Source organism: Oncorhynchus mykiss, chromosome 11, assembly GCF_057628025.1.
Source record: "Oncorhynchus mykiss isolate SJ-2025 chromosome 11, ASM5762802v1, whole genome shotgun sequence".
Lineage (NCBI taxonomy): Eukaryota > Metazoa > Chordata > Actinopteri > Salmoniformes > Salmonidae > Oncorhynchus > Oncorhynchus mykiss.
In genome coordinates this window covers 62,114,297-62,132,686 of record NC_143032.1, presented here as the reverse complement: position 1 = coordinate 62,132,686, position 18,390 = coordinate 62,114,297, and the positions used below count along the sequence as shown (strand labels likewise).

The 18,390-nt window shown below is 42.2% G+C and overlaps 1 protein-coding gene and 1 pseudogene across 2 annotated transcripts in view; both read left to right on the top strand.

The window, feature by feature from the left end:
• LOC110536108 (chemerin-like receptor 1) overlaps window positions 1-18,390 on the top strand; it is a 39,908-nt gene that overhangs the window by 18,173 nt on the left and 3,345 nt on the right. The window contains exon 2 of one of the 2 annotated variants that reach the window (XM_021621668.3): window positions 15,180-15,261. In XM_021621668.3, the coding sequence (XP_021477343.3) occupies window positions 15,193-15,261 (69 nt within the window). In that variant the 5' untranslated portion in view covers window positions 15,180-15,192. Of the gene's footprint in view, window positions 1-15,179; window positions 15,262-17,891; window positions 17,977-18,390 lie in introns of those variants that run through there. The other variant, XM_021621669.3, reaches the window with a different exon arrangement.
• Window positions 1,738-3,366, top strand: LOC110535076 (chemerin-like receptor 1; annotated as a pseudogene).

The window sequence follows — 18,390 nt, the reverse complement described above, 5'->3', positions numbered from 1 at the left end:
AGAAGTTTACATCCACTCAATTAGTATTTGGTAGCATAGCCTTCCACAAGCTTCCCACAATAAATTGTGTGAATTTTGGCCCATTCCTCCTGACAGAGCTGGTGTGACTGAGTCAGGTTTGTAGGCCTCCTTGCTCGCACACGCTTTTTCAGTTCTGCTCACAAATGCTCTATAGGATTTAGGTCAAGGCTCACTCAAATACCTTGACTTTGTTGTCCTTAAGCCATTTTACCACAACTTTGGAAGTATACTTGGGGTCATTGTCCATTTGGAAGACCCATTTGCGACCAAGCTTTAACTTCCTGTCTGGTGTCTTGAGATGTTGCTTCAATATATCCACATAATTTCCCCCTGCAGTCCCTCCTGCAGCAAAGCACCCCAACAACATGATGCTGCCACCACGGTGCTTCACGGTTGGGATGGTGTTTTTCGGCTTGCAAGCCTCCCCCTTTTTCCTCCAAACATAATGATGGTCATTATGGCAAACAGTTCTATTTTTGTTTCATTAGACCAGTAGACATTTCTCCAAAAAGTACGATCTTTGTCCCCATGAGCAGTTGCAAACCGTAGTCTGGCTTTTTTATGGTGGTTTTGCGGGAGTGGTTTCTTCCTTGCTGAGCGGCCTTTCGGGTTATGTCGATATAGGACTCGTTTTACTGTGGATATAGATACATTTGTACCTGTTTCCTCCAGCATCTTCACAAGGTCCTTTGCTGTTGCTCTGGGATTGATTTGCACTTTTCACACCAAAGTACGTGTCATGACTCTGACCGAAGGTGGCTCCACTTCCCGTTCGGGTGGGGCTCGGCGGTCGTCGTCGCCGGCCTATTAGCTGCCACTGATTATTTTCTCCCCCTCCTTATGTGTTTATTGAGTACACCTGTTTTGAGTTGGTTATAATTAGTGAGGCTTTATTAGTCAGCCGGTCCGCCTGGTTCTTTGTGCGGGTTTGATTATTGTAACCCTGGTGTTTGCATTAGATGTACATGTTTGTGTATTTAGTGCTAGACTGTTTTCGTTTCCCTGTGTCTGGGGCATTTGGTTTGAGCACCCGTAAGTGGGTTGACCGTAGTTCACCGTGTGTGCATTAAAGTAGCACTTTATTGAACTCTGCCTTCCTGCGCCTGATTTCACCCTCACGACACCCAGGACCTTACAGTACGTTCATCTCTAGGAGACAGAACGCGTCTTCTTCCTGAGAGGTATGACGGCTGCGTGGACCCATGGTGTTTATACTTGTGTACTATTGTTTGTACAGATGAACGTGGTACCTTCAGGCGTTTGGAAATTGCTCTCAAGGATGAACCAGACTTTTGAAGGTCTACAATATTTTCCTGAGGTCTTGGCGGATTTCTTTTGATTTTCCCACTATGTCAAGCAAAGAGGCACTGACTTTGAAGGTAGGCCTTGAAATACATCCACAGGTACACCTCCAATTGACTCAAATGATGTCAATTAGCCTATCAGAAGCTTCTAAAGCCATGACATAATTTTCTGGAATTTTCCAAGCTGTTTAAAGGCACAGTCAACTTAGTGAATGTAAACTTCTGACCCACTGGAATTGTGATACAGTGAAATAATCTGTCTGTAAACAATTGTTGGAAAAATGACTTGTGGCATGCACAAAGTAGATGTCCTAACCGACTTGCCAGAACTATAGTTTGTTATTATTAACAAGAAAATTGTGGAGTGGTTGAATAACGAATTTTAATGACTCCAACCTAAGTGTATGTACACTTCCTCTGAAGCGGATGTAGGGGTAGAGAACTAGGGGTGATCAAAACCGTTTCCTAACTACAATATCTTATCTTGACAGGTATTGCAAGCCAAAGAACTGCTACACAATGGAGGATTCTGAAACCATTTATGGTTTTGGTTATGATTATGGGGAATATAGCAATTCCACTTGTTACTCCTCGTGAGGAGGAGGTAGCTTTCAAAACCCCTAATACATGCTTCATGGAGGTTTTATGCATTTCCCTCATGGTGGTCAATGTGTTTTTTTTCTGGGGGTTTGTGGGAATGGCGTGGTCATCTGGATCGCTGGTCACAATATGAAAAAGATGGTCAACACCACCTGGTACCTCAGCCTGGCCGTCTCCGACATCATATTCTGTGCCAGTCTACCCTTCAACATCATTTACCCGGAAACAAAGGAGTGGATCTTTGAGCTCTTTATGTGCAAATTCAGCTCTTTTGTGATGTTCCTGAACATGTTCGGCAGCATATTACTCCTGGTCGTCATCAGTGTTGACCACTGTGTGTCAGTGTCGTTTCCAGTGCGGGCTCAGGAACACTCCACCATTGGCAAGGCCTTTGAATTGGTGTTCCTGGTCTGGGTTGCCTATGTCGCACTGAGCATCCCCTCCTTGGTGTTCCGCGATGCCAAGACTCATGTCGGGAAGAGCATGTGTTTCAACAACTAGACAAACCAACACAGCCACAAGATGATCACTGTAGGTCGGTTTATCAGGAGACTTGTGCTCCCATTCCTCATCCTCTGTTACTCCGTCATCATTCTGCGACTGAGGACCAACCGGATGATCAAGTCCTCCAAGCCCTTAACTTATGACTGCCCTGATAGCCACGTTCTTCATCTGCTGCCCTACCATGTCTTTGTTCTGTTTGAGCTGATCCACCAAAGCTACGACCTGGCGGTTATAAAAGCTGGACTGATGGTGGGTACCACTGTAGCCACAGCAAACATTTTCCTCAACCCAATGCTATATATTTTAATCTTAGGCAGCTCCATACTGTCTACGATGGAGAATGAAAAAAATCACAAGTCGTGTTCTTTGTCTCATGTTAACATAATGTCGAACAATCTACCTGTTTGATTTGTTTCTCTCATGAGTAAATTGAGTATGGTCTTGTGGAGATATTGGTCACACTTTATTTGGATAATCCAGATGACACATTGTTTCTTATAAAAATAAGTGATGCAGTCGGTCTCTCCTCAACTCTTAGCCAAGAGAGACTGGCATGCATACTATTTATATTAGCCCTCTGATTACAATGATGAGCAAGACGTGCCGCTCTGTGCCAGCTGCAGCTTAACTAGGTCTTTCCTTGCAACACTCGACCACACAACTGGACAATAATCAAGCTAAGACAGGACTAGAGCTTGCAGGACCTGACACATACCGATGTAGGATCTTATTTTGAGCCAGTTTCGTACAGCAACAACAGGAAATGTGAATTTGATTTTGGATTATCCGTTTTTGTAGGGGTTGATGTACATTTTTCGAAATGAAATTTCTGTGGAATTTTGAAACTTTTACTTTTTAAACCTCAAATACCTCAGGGAGATGACCAAGACCCTGATGGTCACTGATAGGTTCTCCCATCTCCACAGAGGAACTCTATCTCTGCAGCACTCCACCAACCAGGCCGTTATGGTATTGGCCAGACAGCCACTCCTTAATAAAATGCACATGACAGCCTGCTTAGAGTTTGCCAAAAGGCACCTAAAGACTCTCAGACCATGATGAAACCAAGATTGAACTCTTTGGCCTGAATGTCAAGCATCACGTCTGGAGGAAACCTGGCACCATCCCTACGGTGAAGCATGGGGGTGGCAGCATCATGCTGTGGGGATGTTTTTCTGTGCAAAGTTTTAGACTGATCCAATGAACCATTGCATTTCTGTTCAAAATGTTGTATCAAGACTGCCCAAATGTGCCAAATTGGTTTATAAATAACTTTTCAAGTTAATATCTGTGCACTCTCCTCAAACGATAGCACGTTATTCTTTCACTAATAGCTACTGTAAATTGGACAGTGCAGTTAGATTAACAAGAATGTAAGCTTTCTGCCAATATCAGATATGTCCATGTCCTGGAAAATGTTCTTGTTGCTTACAACCTTACAACCTTAGCTCAACCGTCCCGTGGGGGACCCATCGATCCTGTAGAGGTTTTAAGGACATGTCCATATTGCCAATTCAATGATAAGGATTATGACAACGATTCATAGAATGTTGGTTCTATGTTATCTATATCAGCTGCAATGCAAACTACCATATGCAAAAAATGTCATCACCAAAAACGAGTAACAAATGTTGAATATTGTCTGTATGTTGACAGTCAGTAGTATTTGTATTTCCTGCCACACATCACCCATCTTATGTTTGACAGGTTTTTGTGTAATCGGATTTGTACCATGAAATGTAATTCAGCCCACCGTGCCAACATTCATCTGTCACGTCATCTGCTGTGACACTGAAAGGTCAAGTGTAATTACATATCCTATAAAGCAGTTATTCCCAAACTTGTTATAGTCCCGTACCCATTCAAACATTCAACCTCCTGCTGCGTACCCCCTCTAGCACCGGGTCAGCGCACTCTCAAATGTTGTTTTTTTGCTATCATTGTAAGCCTGCCACACACACACACTATACGATACATTTATTGAAAATAATAACGAGTGAGGTTTTCGTCACAACCCGGCTCGTGGGAAGTGACAAAGAGCTCTTATAGGACCAGGACACAAATAATAATATAATAATAATAATCAATAATTTTGCTCTTTATTTAGCCATCTTACATATAAAACTTTATTTGTTCATCAAAAATGGTGAATATCTCACCACAGGTTAATGAGAAGGGTATGCTTGAAAGGATGCACATAACTCTGCAATGTTGGGTTATATTGGAGAGAGTCTGTCTTAAATAATTTTCCACACACAGTCTGTGCCTGTATTTAGTTTTCATGCTAGTAAGGGGCGAGAATCCACTCCCACATAGGCACGTGATTGCAAAGAGCATCAGTGTCTTAACAGTGCGATTTGCCAAGGCAAGAATCTCTGAGCTTAGCCCTATCCAGAAATCTAGCGAATCCAGTTTGTGTCGTCCATTTCTGAAAAGTACCTGCATAATTGCTCACCCAGCTCACTCGGATGCTTTGCAGAGAGAATAAAGTAGACGGCACGGGTCAAAATGTTGATTTATGACCCTATGTCCGGATGATGCGTACATGCCCAAATATGGGCATCCGGCCAGGACATCCTATTCCTGTGTGTTAGAGGGTGTGTTATTTTATATCTATATTGCATCTGTTCCTTTGAAGTTGTCATGATGAATGATGTGTAGGGACCTGGTTGAATTGGACGGGATGTGTTTGAACATTTCAAAGAGGGTGACCCCACACCCACCCTATTGTATTGCCCTTAGGGTTGTTGTCTATGAAGTAGGAATGTCCGGGGGATTGTATTTGCGGCAGACACATTATAAATAAAGTCCAGAACAAGACATGCGGACCCAGAACACTAAACAAGATTTTAAAAATAAACATGGATTTTGTGATCAGTGGCAAAGCTTTGATGACTGTAACAATGGAAGCAGGACCTCTGCGGAAACATAGAGAAAGGGCGAAGTATAAAGCCATAATATACGATGCGCCAAAAAAGTGGTTTCTAAGTGTGTATAGAACCCAAATACCGAGACAGATAGCTGGTTAAGCGCTGCTAAAGTGAATGAGTGGTTAGCAGAGCAGGATGCATACACTTTGCATAAACCTGTACGAAAACAATTTCCAAGAAATACTTTTTTCTACTCATCCCTTGTCACACTTTCAGGCGGATCTATGTGACATGCAGGCCCTTGAAAGATAAAAAATATGGAAATCGCTACATGCTAACGGTTATATATATTTTCTCTAAAATAGCCTTTGTAAGGGTCTTAAAAAATAAGAGCGGGGCAGAGGTGATCCGGGCCTTTGACTCTATCTTGAAGGAAGGAGGAGCCCCCAAGAAAGTGCAGACTGATGGCGGAACATAATTTTTTAATAATACTTTTCAGAAACTCATGAAGAAGCACAACATAGTACATTTTGCTACAGGCTCAGATTTGAAAGCTTCAGTTGTTGAACGCTTTAACAGAACTCTGAAGGAGCGGATGTGGCGATATTTTACAGCTCACAACACGCATAGATATATCGATATAGTTCAAGATTTAGTAAAGAGGTACAACAACAGCTTCCATAAGAGTATACGGAGGAAGCTCTCTGAGGTCTCTTCTGAAAACTCTTTAAAACTCTTTAAAAATCTGTATGGTTTGTTCCCCCTTCGCCGTAAGAAAAAAATTGATTTTAAATTCATAGTGGGGGACTTGATGCGTATATCCAAGTTGAGGGGTGTTTTCGACAAAAAATTTGAGCAAGGTTACAGCGATGAGGTGTTCATCGTTACCGAATGTCTACCGCGCATACCCCTGGTCTACAAGTTAAAATATATTTGACGGGGAGCTTATAGAGGGATCTTTTTAGGAGAAGGAATTACAGAAGGTACAGTTGGGTAAAGACAAAGTCTTTCACGTGGAGGAGATTCTAGATCAAAAGAGAGAAAAGGGTAAAAAAAAAATGGGTGCTGGTCCGCTCCAAAAACTGACCCCAAAAGGTCAACAGTTGGGTATTAGAGCACGATGTGGTGGAGGCATCGGGGGTTAACTTAAACCCTCATGCATTATAAATACATTCTATATTATAAAATCATTCGCGCGTGCATCATGGAACACAGCGGCTTCTACCTGACTCTCCCCAGTAATGCGTCTGCACATATATATCGCAATAATCAGATTTTGAATTATACAACCAATTTTCCAAAGCCAATGAAGTTATCAGAGGCCTGGGAAGTAGGTCTCAGCAAGATTACATACCCTCATAGTTGGTATAATATCAAAGATAAGGACCGGGATTTTTATTGCAAAAGGATATCAGAACCTGCGAAACTTATTAGGCTTAAAAAAGGGTTCTATAGAACTGTCGACAGGATCGTCTCAGAGTTGAATGAACTCCTAACCCTGAACAATATGGAAATACTCTTGATCTACAACCCTATACATAAACGTGTACAAATCTCAGGGGATGCTGATGGGGGTATAAAGACCAGTGGTAATTTAGCCTACATTTTGGGGATAGGTCCCAATAAATGGACGTATGTGAAAGATAAATTATTCCCATTCCCTGCGGATATACATGCAGGATTTTACAGCATATTTGTGTATACCGACATCATGTCCTATCAAAGGGTCGGAGACAGCTGTGTGCCCCTCCTGAGAACAGTTCATATAGACGGAAAGGACGGCGATATAGTCACTGTCAACTACGACAAGCCACACTACGTACCTGTAAGCAAGAAATATATCGAAAACATTCTGGTTGAGCTTAAAACGGATCAAAACGAAAACATTGAATTTACTTATGGTAAAACGATTGTAAAACTCCACTTTAGACCCACCAAAACCTCTCTACATATATAATATAAGTATTAGTATTAGATATTTTTATAAACATAATACAAATCAATTAAAAGGGTTATGGACCACCAACATCTCGACCCTAACCGTTATGTCTCATACTATGTTGCTCAAGTGGGTAATGGGTTACCCGGCTATTATGGATCCCCAACCATGTACGGTTCGGGGATAGGAGGTATATTTTGTAACCTCTTTAGGATGGTTTTACCATTAATGAAGAGAGGCCTCAGCATAGCCAAACCACATTTAAAATCAGCGGCTAAAAATACAGTAAGTGAGGTTGTAGCCATAGCCAATGCTATGACCAGAAGGGCGTCACCAGATGCCGAGCATCAAGAAGGCTTATGAAGTTGTCTCGAAGACCAAAAAAGAGACCTCCGGGTATAAGGCGCAGGCTTGCCCCTAAAAAGCGGAGGTTAACAGTTAAAAGAAACTCAGTAAGTCAAAAACGTGCTAAAGTGAGGTCTGGACCAAAAACGACATTAAGAATACTCTGAAGTATTTTCTAAAAGAACAAGCAACATGGCTCTTTTACACCGCATGTCCTCTGAAGCTATAAAGACAGAGCTCAATCTTTTCACGGCCCCCTTAACCCAACATTCAATAGAGAGGACCAGTATGTGGAGCCCCACTCTCTGCCATTACAGACAACGGTCCTATAGAATTTTTCATACCAGGCCACGTTGACAACTATCTGAACCTCAACAACACCTTGGTGCATTTACGTCTAAAAGTGACCAAAAGAGATGCTACTAATATTGCAGACGATGCCAAAGTGAGTCTCATTAATTACCCAGTCGCCACCATCTTCTCCCAAGTGGATGTGACTTTGGGTGAACGTCTAATCAGTCAAAGCAGTGCCACATACCCTTATAGGGCCATCATGGAGTGTTTACTCAACTACTCCGAAGACACTCTCAAGACACAATTCAGCACAGGGCTGTTTAGCAAGGATACTGCAGGAGTTTCTATGGAATCGACAGACCCTTCCACCGGTGCAAACAAAGGACTGGAGGAACGCGCTCGCTACTGTGCCGAATCTCGAGAGTTTCATCTGCTAGGGCCTATACATTCTGACATTTTCTTTCAAGATCGTTTACTCTTAAATTCAGTTGATTTCAGAATAAAATTAACCAGGGCCAAGGATGAGTTTTGCCTGATGTCTTCCCAGGACGGGGACTTTAGTTTAAAAGTGTTGGGGGCAACACTTTTTATTTAAAAAAGTGTCTATCTCCGGCAGTTCGTCTGGGTCACTCACAGGCTTTGAAGAAAGGAAATGCCCTTTACCCTCTCCAAAGAATTACCATGAAAACCTTTAGCATACCTGTGGGCAGTAGAATCTGCAGTCAAGAAAACCTTTTTCTAGGCCCTTTACCCCGATACGTTGTTATAGGTTTGGTTGATCACGCCTCTAATACGGACAGCTTACATAAAAACCCATTTAATTTTCAACACTTCAATGCAGAGTATGTAGCTCTCTGTCAGGACGGACGTCAGGTCCCTGCAAAGGCTTTCCAACCTCAATTTAATAACAACATATCTGTGCGAGAATTTTACAATCTATTCCAGGCTCCTGGGAGGCATTGAAAAGATCTCTCTTTACCTATTGACAGAAATGATTTTGCAGAGGGTTACATATTGTATGCTTTCAATTTGTATGCTTTCAATTTCCTGATAAATTTATCAATTTATCAGGAAATCTGTCGGTGGTGTCCCAAGGTAACCTCAGACTGGAAATGCGTTTTCGTACACCTTTAGCCTGTACCGTTAGCATGATTGTTTATGCATGCTCTGATTCAATCTTGGATGTGAATGCCCGAAGACAGGTCTTAGTGGATTATTATTAAGGATCGTTGAGCAAAGCCATGAATACCCAAGAGTTGGAAGGGCTCATGAGTCGATTGATTGGAAAACAATTTTGTGGAGTGTTGGCTTGTGATGAATTACCTATTGAGAAATGGCCGGAGCAGCCGTCCCCATCCTAAACACATGCCGGGTGAACATTGGCTAGCTGTGACATTAGAAGACGAAGGAGGAAGAAAAATCTAAACTTTTTTTGATTCCTACGGCTTCCCCCTCGGTTTTTCCCATTTCCCCAAATCAAAAACGGATCAAATATATACTACTGCATCAAACAAGTGCAAGATAACCTTTCCACTACATGCGGTCACCACTGTGTATTCTACCTATGCCAAAGAGCCCGGGGAGTGTCTTTTGAAGATTATGTCCCTTTATAATGATGATTTAAGAAGTAATGATAACGTTGTAGCTTGTTTTGTTAGAAAATATTAAAAGTGTTAAAATATGTGTCCTTTACTGTAAGACCGTGTAATCAAGGCATATGCTCACGTCAACTGTTTCAAGACTGCCACAAATGTTAAATTGCTTATTTTTTCTAATAGAGTTTATTGCATTTAATCATAGTCATTCAAAGTCATTCAAAAGTCTAACCACCCTGAGAGATCGGGATTAGGAAAAGGTCCGGAGATGTTCAGGGGGGTAAATTAGTTATCATCATCCCTTTCATAGGGGGGAGGGGTTGTTGGGGCATCTTTAGAGGTGCTGTAGCTCGTTGAAGGTTTTTATTTTAAAGCTTGAATCTGTTGACGAAGCTTATAGTTGGGTACCCCCTGAGAGGGGAATGTTGAGGATTGCCAGGGCCTTAAGAAACTGACGCCACCCGGGAGATCTTCTGTCATCAGCAACCTTGGGGGCAGCCGTGGTACTTTTAAGCAAGTCAAGCATATGTAAACCCCTGACAACAGAGCCCTGAAGAATAAACTCTCCTTTGTCATTCCAAGTAGCGGTCCCCTTTGAGTCTTTTATCTTGTTCATAATGTATCCAACATCTTTCCTGTTATGTGCCGGAACATGTGTCAACATGTCATGCATAACTTTATCTTCAACAGGCATTTGATCTTCAGCCGGTAAGCTCGCAGGTACAGGCATTACAGAGGTTTGGCTCTCGCTAGGCTCGTCATCTTTTAAAGGGTCCGGTAGGGAAAGCGTTAAATGGTTGGTCTCTCTCGCACCTTGTTTTACCAAGGCCAAATACCTTTGCAATAGGTTTGTGTATTTTTGGACCTTATCATAGGGGTTCAATCCTTTTCGGTTCAAAATCTCTGTCATGGCCGAATCCAAATAATTTTCCGCTGTTTGTCTGATATTTTCAGGACCCTGCATTTGTTTTTTTTAAGTCTATCCAACTCTTGTTGAGGCACCAAATCCTTTTTTATTGGCCATCATACTCTGTGTTCAACCCCCACGTTTGGCAGCAATAAGGCTGGTGATGAAGGGCACGGCTATACTTAGTAAAGGTAGAAGAAAACCCCCAGACTGTTGTATGCTATGACTTTTCTTTTGAAGACTGGCCCTTTTATTGTCTTTTGTCTCTTTAATTTTTTCAATTGGGTCAGGGTGAGTGGAATGCGTCCTTTGAAAAGATTCATAGCAATCTCACATAGGGATAATATGAGATCTGAAGAACAGTGACCCAAGATGGCCTTCCGTTCTTTAGCTGTAGCCCCAACTAGGCTTCTCAAGAGGGGCAGGTTTCTTTTTAAACATAGAGACAGCGGTTACTTTTTAGGAATGTACGCAGCCGGCCACTCCCATGGGAACAGACCGGTTCGTAGCCTCAGGTGTTCTGGAGTATTTGCTTTTATATCAACGATTAAATAAGAAAATGGTGTTTAGGGTTTTTGAACAAAATCATGTAATTGGCGTTCAAACTAATGGTGTGGCTATTTTTACCTTGGTGAAACACATTCTGCACCAAGTAAAGCACGGACAGGTTTCTATGATGAGTATATTGGGTAAAATCTTGTGCAATTGCGGGATGTTCGCTACCTGCAAATAGCATATCGTCCAAAACCAGCAGATTGTTTTTATGAGCAGGGAGAAGTTCATCATCAGACAGGGATTCAGGTATTCCTTCAACAATCTTGATTTTTATTTTCTTCAACATTCATCATACAGAGGTTGATAACATGAATAACTCCACACAATATTATCAGGCTTTTGAGATAACACATGTTCAGAATTCTCTAAAATACTTTTTACAAAACAAGTTTTACCACTATTGGATGGGCCTGCGATTAAGGCTGAAAATGGTAGTTGCAACCGGGGGTCAAAACCTTCTATAGCAGTCATTATATCTCTTGGAACTCCCTCTCCCGGATCCGGAAGAGAATTGTCATCAACTGACACTAATTAGCATAACGCAATGGACAAAAAATATTACTAGAAAATATTCATAATCATGAAATCACAAGTGAAATATATTGAAACAAAGCTTAGCCTTTTGTTAATCACCCTGTCACCTCAGATTTTGAAAATATGCTTTACAGCCAAAGCAAGACAAGCATTTGTGTAAGTTTATCGATAGCCTAGCATAGCATTATGCCTAGCTAGCAGCAGGCAGCTTGGTCATGAAAATCAGAAAAGCAATCAAATTAAATTGTTTACCTTTGATGAGCTTCGAATGTTTTCACTCACGAGACTCCCAGTTAGACAGCAAATGTTAATTTTGTCCCATAAAGATTATTTTTATAGCCGAAATACCTCCGTTTGTATTTCACGTTTGGTTGAGAAATCCACCGGAAACTGCGGTCACGACAACGGCGAAAAATATTCCAAATTAGATCCATAATATCGACAGAAACATGGCAAACGTTTTTTATAATCAATCCTCAAGGTGTTTTTCAAATATCTATTCGATAATATATCAACCGGGACAGGTGGCTTCTTAGTAGGAAAGAGAGAAACAATGGCCGCATTTGTCTATTACGCACAAAACACTCTGAGAGCCTCCAGCTGACCACTGACGCAATGTTGTCGTTCAGGCTCATTTTTCAAAATAAAAGCCTGAAACTATGTATTGTGACACTAGACACATTAGGGAAGCCATAGAAAAAGGAATCTGGTTGATATCCCATTCACTGCTCAATAGGGACGCATAGGAACGCAGAGCTTTCTAAATAAGAGTCACTTCCTGATTGGATTTTTCTCAGGCTTTCGCCTGCAATATCAGTTCTGTTATACTCACAGACAATATTTTTACAGTTTTGGAAAATTTAGAGTGTTTTCTATCCTAAGCTGTCAATTATATGCATATTCTAGCATCTTGTCCTGACAAAGTAGCCCGTTTACTTTGGGAACGTTATTTTTCCAAAAATGAAAATAGTGCCCCCTAGTTTCATTAAGCTTTAAGACACACTGGGGCTTGTAGCATATGTCAGTAGCCAAAGGGCAATGTGGTCCCGTCAGGCAAAAGCAGTCTCTTGTCATAGACTACCCTGAATATTTTAGTAAGTGGGGCATTCCTTAGATGGAAGCCCTTTTTATCCCTAACAATTTTTTTGTAGGAGCTCAAAATCTCTCAAAAAGTCACTATTCCGGTCGTTTTTGAACCCCTCGACCAAGCGTGTAATTGATTCCAAGTTTACACGCAGGGCATTTTCATAGTTTTGAGTCACGCCTTTGGCTTTCAACACCACGTGATTGTCTTTAGTCCTAAAAGCATAGCTTTTGGGACCACAGGAGGACCATTCTGTGATATGGTCACCATCTTCGAGTTCACTCGTTAAACCACCCAGATAGTTGCTAAGAGGGGGGCTCCAATCACCCTGTTTGCTTACATAGACCATAGAGTCTGTGCCGTGATAAAGAACTCACCTCTGAAGCTGCTCCATGAGGGTGTACAGTTCAAGTCGGCCATAGGCAGTGGTAAATGCGGCAAGAAACACATTTACATTACCCGGGGGTAGAACCCACTTCTTGTTACGCCTCCATTGCACCAGGGCAATGTCTTGACTCAAGAATGAAAAATGTGAAATTTCGTATTGATCCGAAAAAACAAATTCCTAAAATTCTTCAGGGTCTTTAATGATCGACGTTGTTAGCATATTGCATCTCTGCCGAAAGCTTGCCCCAAAGCGAGTTCAAGTACAATTTCGACACATTTCTTTTGGTTTTGTTGACCTCTATTCTGTCAGGGTCAAGAAGTATGCCTTCTCTGTCGTGATAGTCTTGAATGTACTTGTCTTTGCTCTCTTGATCTGTGACCGAAACAGGATAGCCTGAAGCCATTTGCTTGCATCTCAAGAAGGTCTTGATGTACTCATTAAAAAGAGTGTCTGATTTCCTGGAAAAGTTCCACACTTCAAAGATTTTGGCCACACGATACCCCATCTCTAGAGCCGTAGAGAATTCAACTGTGACCCATACACCTGTCAGGGCTCTTTCTTGATCTGAGTGATCACAAGGGTTTTCCTGGTTGTTGTTTTCACTGCAGGTGCGACAAAGGGGAAAGAAAAGTTTTCCTTGAGGTCCCTTGTAAGGCAACACTGGTATAAACAAACCCCTAGGAGGGTAGACAGTTGCTTTGACCAGACCAAAATAGTTTTGGGGTAAGTCAGTCGTGGTGAATAATTTCAGGATGCCCCATAGGATAGCATGAGGAACTCATTGCATGAGGATAAAGGGATGTAAAATCTACATATCCAATTGTCTCGACGGGTTGCGCTCCATACCGCAATGTCAAAGCATTGGTACGGCCTCCATACAAGGCCTGTCGTGGTTCCAAGGGTTCTGGTGTGTCAAAGCTGGAAAGGAAGGCTCGAACATGAGGATCAGACTTTTTGAGTGTAATCCATTCACGATCCCACAACACATCCACTTTTAACCCGTAAGTAGCCTGTAAAGAATCCAATTTGTCTTGAAACTCTTGGTACATTTCCCCAAAAGTCTTTTGGGTTAGGACACACATGGCCTGGGGCACAAAGCAAGATTTACAACCGTGGAAGAAACAACCGTTGGTCTCAACCCCAACAACATGGGCTCAACCCCGTCAATCTGTGTGTATCCATCTACACTGCAGGGTCCAATATTATTTTCTCCTTTATTCAAAGCATGCTGAATAAAAACGTCTTTATCCTCGGCCAAGTACTCCAACCATTGAATGGACCCACTAGAGTATGACTTGAATTGGCGTCGGTAGTTGTCAGGCGAGGGGATAGCTATAGATGCTGTAGGTAGAAAGTGTGTACGATAGGTTTTCATGCATGCCGATGCAATAGTTGTACAACTCCAGGGGTCAATGCCTGCATCTTTGATTACCTCTTTTCTGAATCTGAGGCATCCTTCACGAAGTATAACCTCATCATTGTTACAGTATGATTCCATCTCTTTATGGAAATCAAAGTTGCTCTGTCTTACTGTCTCGTACCACGTCATGAATCTCTCACGCTCTTTGGGAGACATTTGATCACTCCCGTACATTTCGGGGCTGGGATAAGATCCAATATAATGTAGATTCTCCTCAGATGTGAAGAAGTGGGGAAACCATCCTTTCACAGAGTTTTCTCATGGGTAAGAAACTGTCAATGTATCTCTGGTTGACGGCGGGGTCTACAAAACACACAATTTTACTACCTTGAGCTATGACACTGGATGCAACGCCTTGCTGTATCAAGGGGTTCAGAAGAAGGTAGGAGTCATAGGTTCTAGAATTGTGCGCCATAAACGTGAAGTTTCTGTACTGGGGTTTTCTAAAGTGTTTTAGAAAGAGCCGTGCTCAATTGGGTCCCTATGCCGACCACTTTTCACCATTTAAAGTCATATACAAAAATAGGCAAATTAACCCGATTGCTAATTTGTCTCAAAATCATAGAACACGTATTTCTCTGAATGTTCATCTTCAGCCAAGGGCTATACAACACTCGTGTGGCATCTTCAGCGTCTCTGCTTTTCAAAGGCCCTTTACAGATTGGACAATGCATTATTCCACACACATGCGGTTTAGGGCTGTCTATTTTAAGGTTGTAATTGCATTGGCATTTTGGACATTTCTTGTTAATGTCACAACTGCTTACAGATTTACAGGCCTTGGGGTGCAATGTTTAAATTTTGTGTTTTTCGTAACAGTAGGCTGAACGACATGTGCGGTGGCAATCCGCACAGGGTGTCTGTCACGGCTGTTGAAAGGACTGGACCAAGGTGCAGCATGGTAAGCGTACATTTTCTCTTTATTCAAAATTGACGCCGACAAAACAAAGAACAAAAACCAAACCGTGAAGCTTTGGGCTATGTGCCCTGAACAAAGACAAAGTTAACTTCCCACAAAACAGGTGGGGGAAAAGGGTACCTAAGTATGGTTCTCAATCAGAGACAACGATAAACAGCTGTTCCTGATTGAGAACCATACCAGGCCAAGACATATAAATATAACATAGAAAAAGAACATAGACTACCCACCCCAACTCACGCCCTGACCAACCTAATACAAAGACATAAAAAGAAACTAAGGTCAGAACGTGACAGCCCCCCCCACCCCCCGCAAAACCTGAACCTATAGGGGAGGGTCTCGGTGGGCGTCTGTCCACGGTGGCTTCTCTGGCGCGGGACTTGGACCCCACTCCACCATGCTCTTGGCCCACTTAAGTGGCACCCTTGGCGCGGCGACCCTCGCCGCCGACCTCGGACTGGGGACCCCTGCAGCGGGCCCCGAATGGACGGGAGATTCCGGCAGCACCGGACAGGCGGGAGACTCCGGCAGCGTCGGAGTGAAGGGCGGCTCTGGCAGCTCCGGAGTGAAGGGCGGCTCTGGCAGCTCCGGAGTGAAGGGCGATTCCGGCAGCGCCGGAGTGAAGGGCGGCTCCTAACTGACGGAGGCACTGGCGGTCTCGAGCGCAGAGCTGACCCCACCCGTTCTGGCTGGATGCCAGCTTCTCCCCGGCAAATGCGGGACGCTGGCACCCAGCATACCGGCCTGTGAATACTCAGCCTCTGTACCGTGCGCATCACCCCATAGCACGGGGCCTGACCAGTCCCATGCTCGCCACGGTAAGCACGGGGAGTTGGCTCAGGTCTGCTTCCTGACTCTGCCACACTCCCCGGGGCTGCTTCTCGGGCTTCCTTGCCAGCAGTGTTCCCACATACCGCTGGTTCCTTTCTCCGGCTGCCTCTGCTCTCCTAGCTGTCTCCACCTGTTCCCATGGAAGGCAATCCCTTCCCGATCTCTTGATGTCACAAAGTTGTCCAGTACTTTAAAAATATCCTCTCATGTTGTCCTGGTTTCCAGTGCATTGCAGAAGAGGATGTCTTCCTTAATTGACCCCCTCATAAATGTAACTGACATATACCAGGAGCTGTGCCAGGCCCGCCACGTCTGTTGACTCATCCAGCTGTAAAGCATATAATTAATTGGCTTGTATGCGAAGCAGTAATTGTTTTAAAACATCTCCTGCCATGTCACTGACGCGTCGTGAAACAGTGTTGTTTGATGAAGACATTATCTGTATAGTTTTTTTGTCCTTTTATCCCAGTATTGTCCCAGCCATATACGCGGTAGCAGGAAGAATGAAGTCCTCCACAATAGTATGGGGCTTGCCTGTCTTAGCCACTCGGTAGCTCACCATATAAGACGCTTCTAGCCCCTTCTTATTAACTGTATCTGTTGCTTTTATACATGTCTTACTACTCAAAAGTCTTCTTTATTCTCGCTCAAACTCCTGTGGCTTATTTTTCAAATTGTCATGTATTGCGCGTACCCCTTAGCGTACCTGCTATAGAGGATCTGAGAATTCAGCCTGGTCTTATAGACTAGACATAACATATTAATTGTGAATCCGGTACACTCAAATTAGTATGATATATGTTACGTTTGGTATGGTTATATAGGCAAACGTCTAGCAAACCAAATGTTTGCGAGCTCGAATCTCATCATGGACATCTTTAGCAAATTAGCAACTTTTCAACTACTTACTACTTGTTCAACTACTTTGCATGTTAGCTAACCTTTGCCCTAATGCAAACGTCTAGCAAACCAAAGGTTGCGAGTTCAAATTTCATCACAGACAACTTTAGCATTTTTAGCGAATTAGCTACTTTGCAATTACTTAGCATGTTAGCTAACTCTTCCCCTAATGCAAACGTCTAGCAAACCAAAGGTTGCGAGTTCGAATCTCATCACAGACAACTTTAGCATTTTACATAAATAGCATCTTTTATACTACTTACTTATTTTTGCTACTTTGCAACTACTTAGAATGTTAGCTAATTTAGCTAACCCTAACCCTAATTCTGTCCTTAACCATTTAACCTAACTCCTAAACTTGACCCTAACCCCTAGCCAAGCTAACGTTAGCCACCTGGCTAAAATCCATAACATATCATATGTTTTGCAAATTCATAACATATAATAGAATAATATATAATTGTCATTCGTAACATATCATACGAAATGGGTGATGGACATCCACAAATGAATGCATACCATACGAAACGTAACATATCATACAAAATGGAGTATCTTAGATTTACATACAGAATTATACAATATGCTCTGAGACCAGGATGGAGAAAATAATTGGAGACTCCTGTGTTGATATTCAGGTTGAACAATACATGGAAAACACATTTCACACAACCGCTGTGAACTCATTGGAAGTTGGAATTGTTCATGTATTTGTAAAAACACAAGCATTGTTCTGTTCAATCTGCCTGTTTAATTTGTTTCTCTGAAGAAGCTGACTAAGCAACGATCTTGTATTGTATTGCATAATGTTTGTGGTTATTTATGTAAATATTTGGTGTAAACCACAGAAAGAGAAGCTGCTTGTTAAAAGGAAATGAGTACAACAAGCAGAAAAAATATTGTCTCCTACTTAACTGCATTTATGATTCTGCAGCAGGCTGTTTCTGTTGTGTGTGTGTGTGTGTGGTGAGTGCCTTTTTATGATTAAATCCAATGTTTTGAGGGACGGAATGTCAATTGATATACACTTATTAGGCTTTATGTTAACTTGGTTACAATATTGTTTATGTTTCATGCATTTTTTATTTATGTATATAATTAAAAGTCATAAATACCTGTAGTTGTGACAGAAACGAATTGTGTCCAACCATCTTTGTGTTGGACACACCAAAGTAAGAAAATAAATAAATAATAAAATCTGATAACTAAAAAGTTACTTTCAAAACATGAACAAACATTTGAAAAGTATTATTTCAAGCTGTGTGAATCCAGGGTGAACAGTGTTTTTGAAAAGTGAGTGTAATTACATTAGTTTATCAAGAGTTACAAAGATGAGATTCAGAATATATGAACCTGCAGCCTCTGCAATATCCAAAGGGC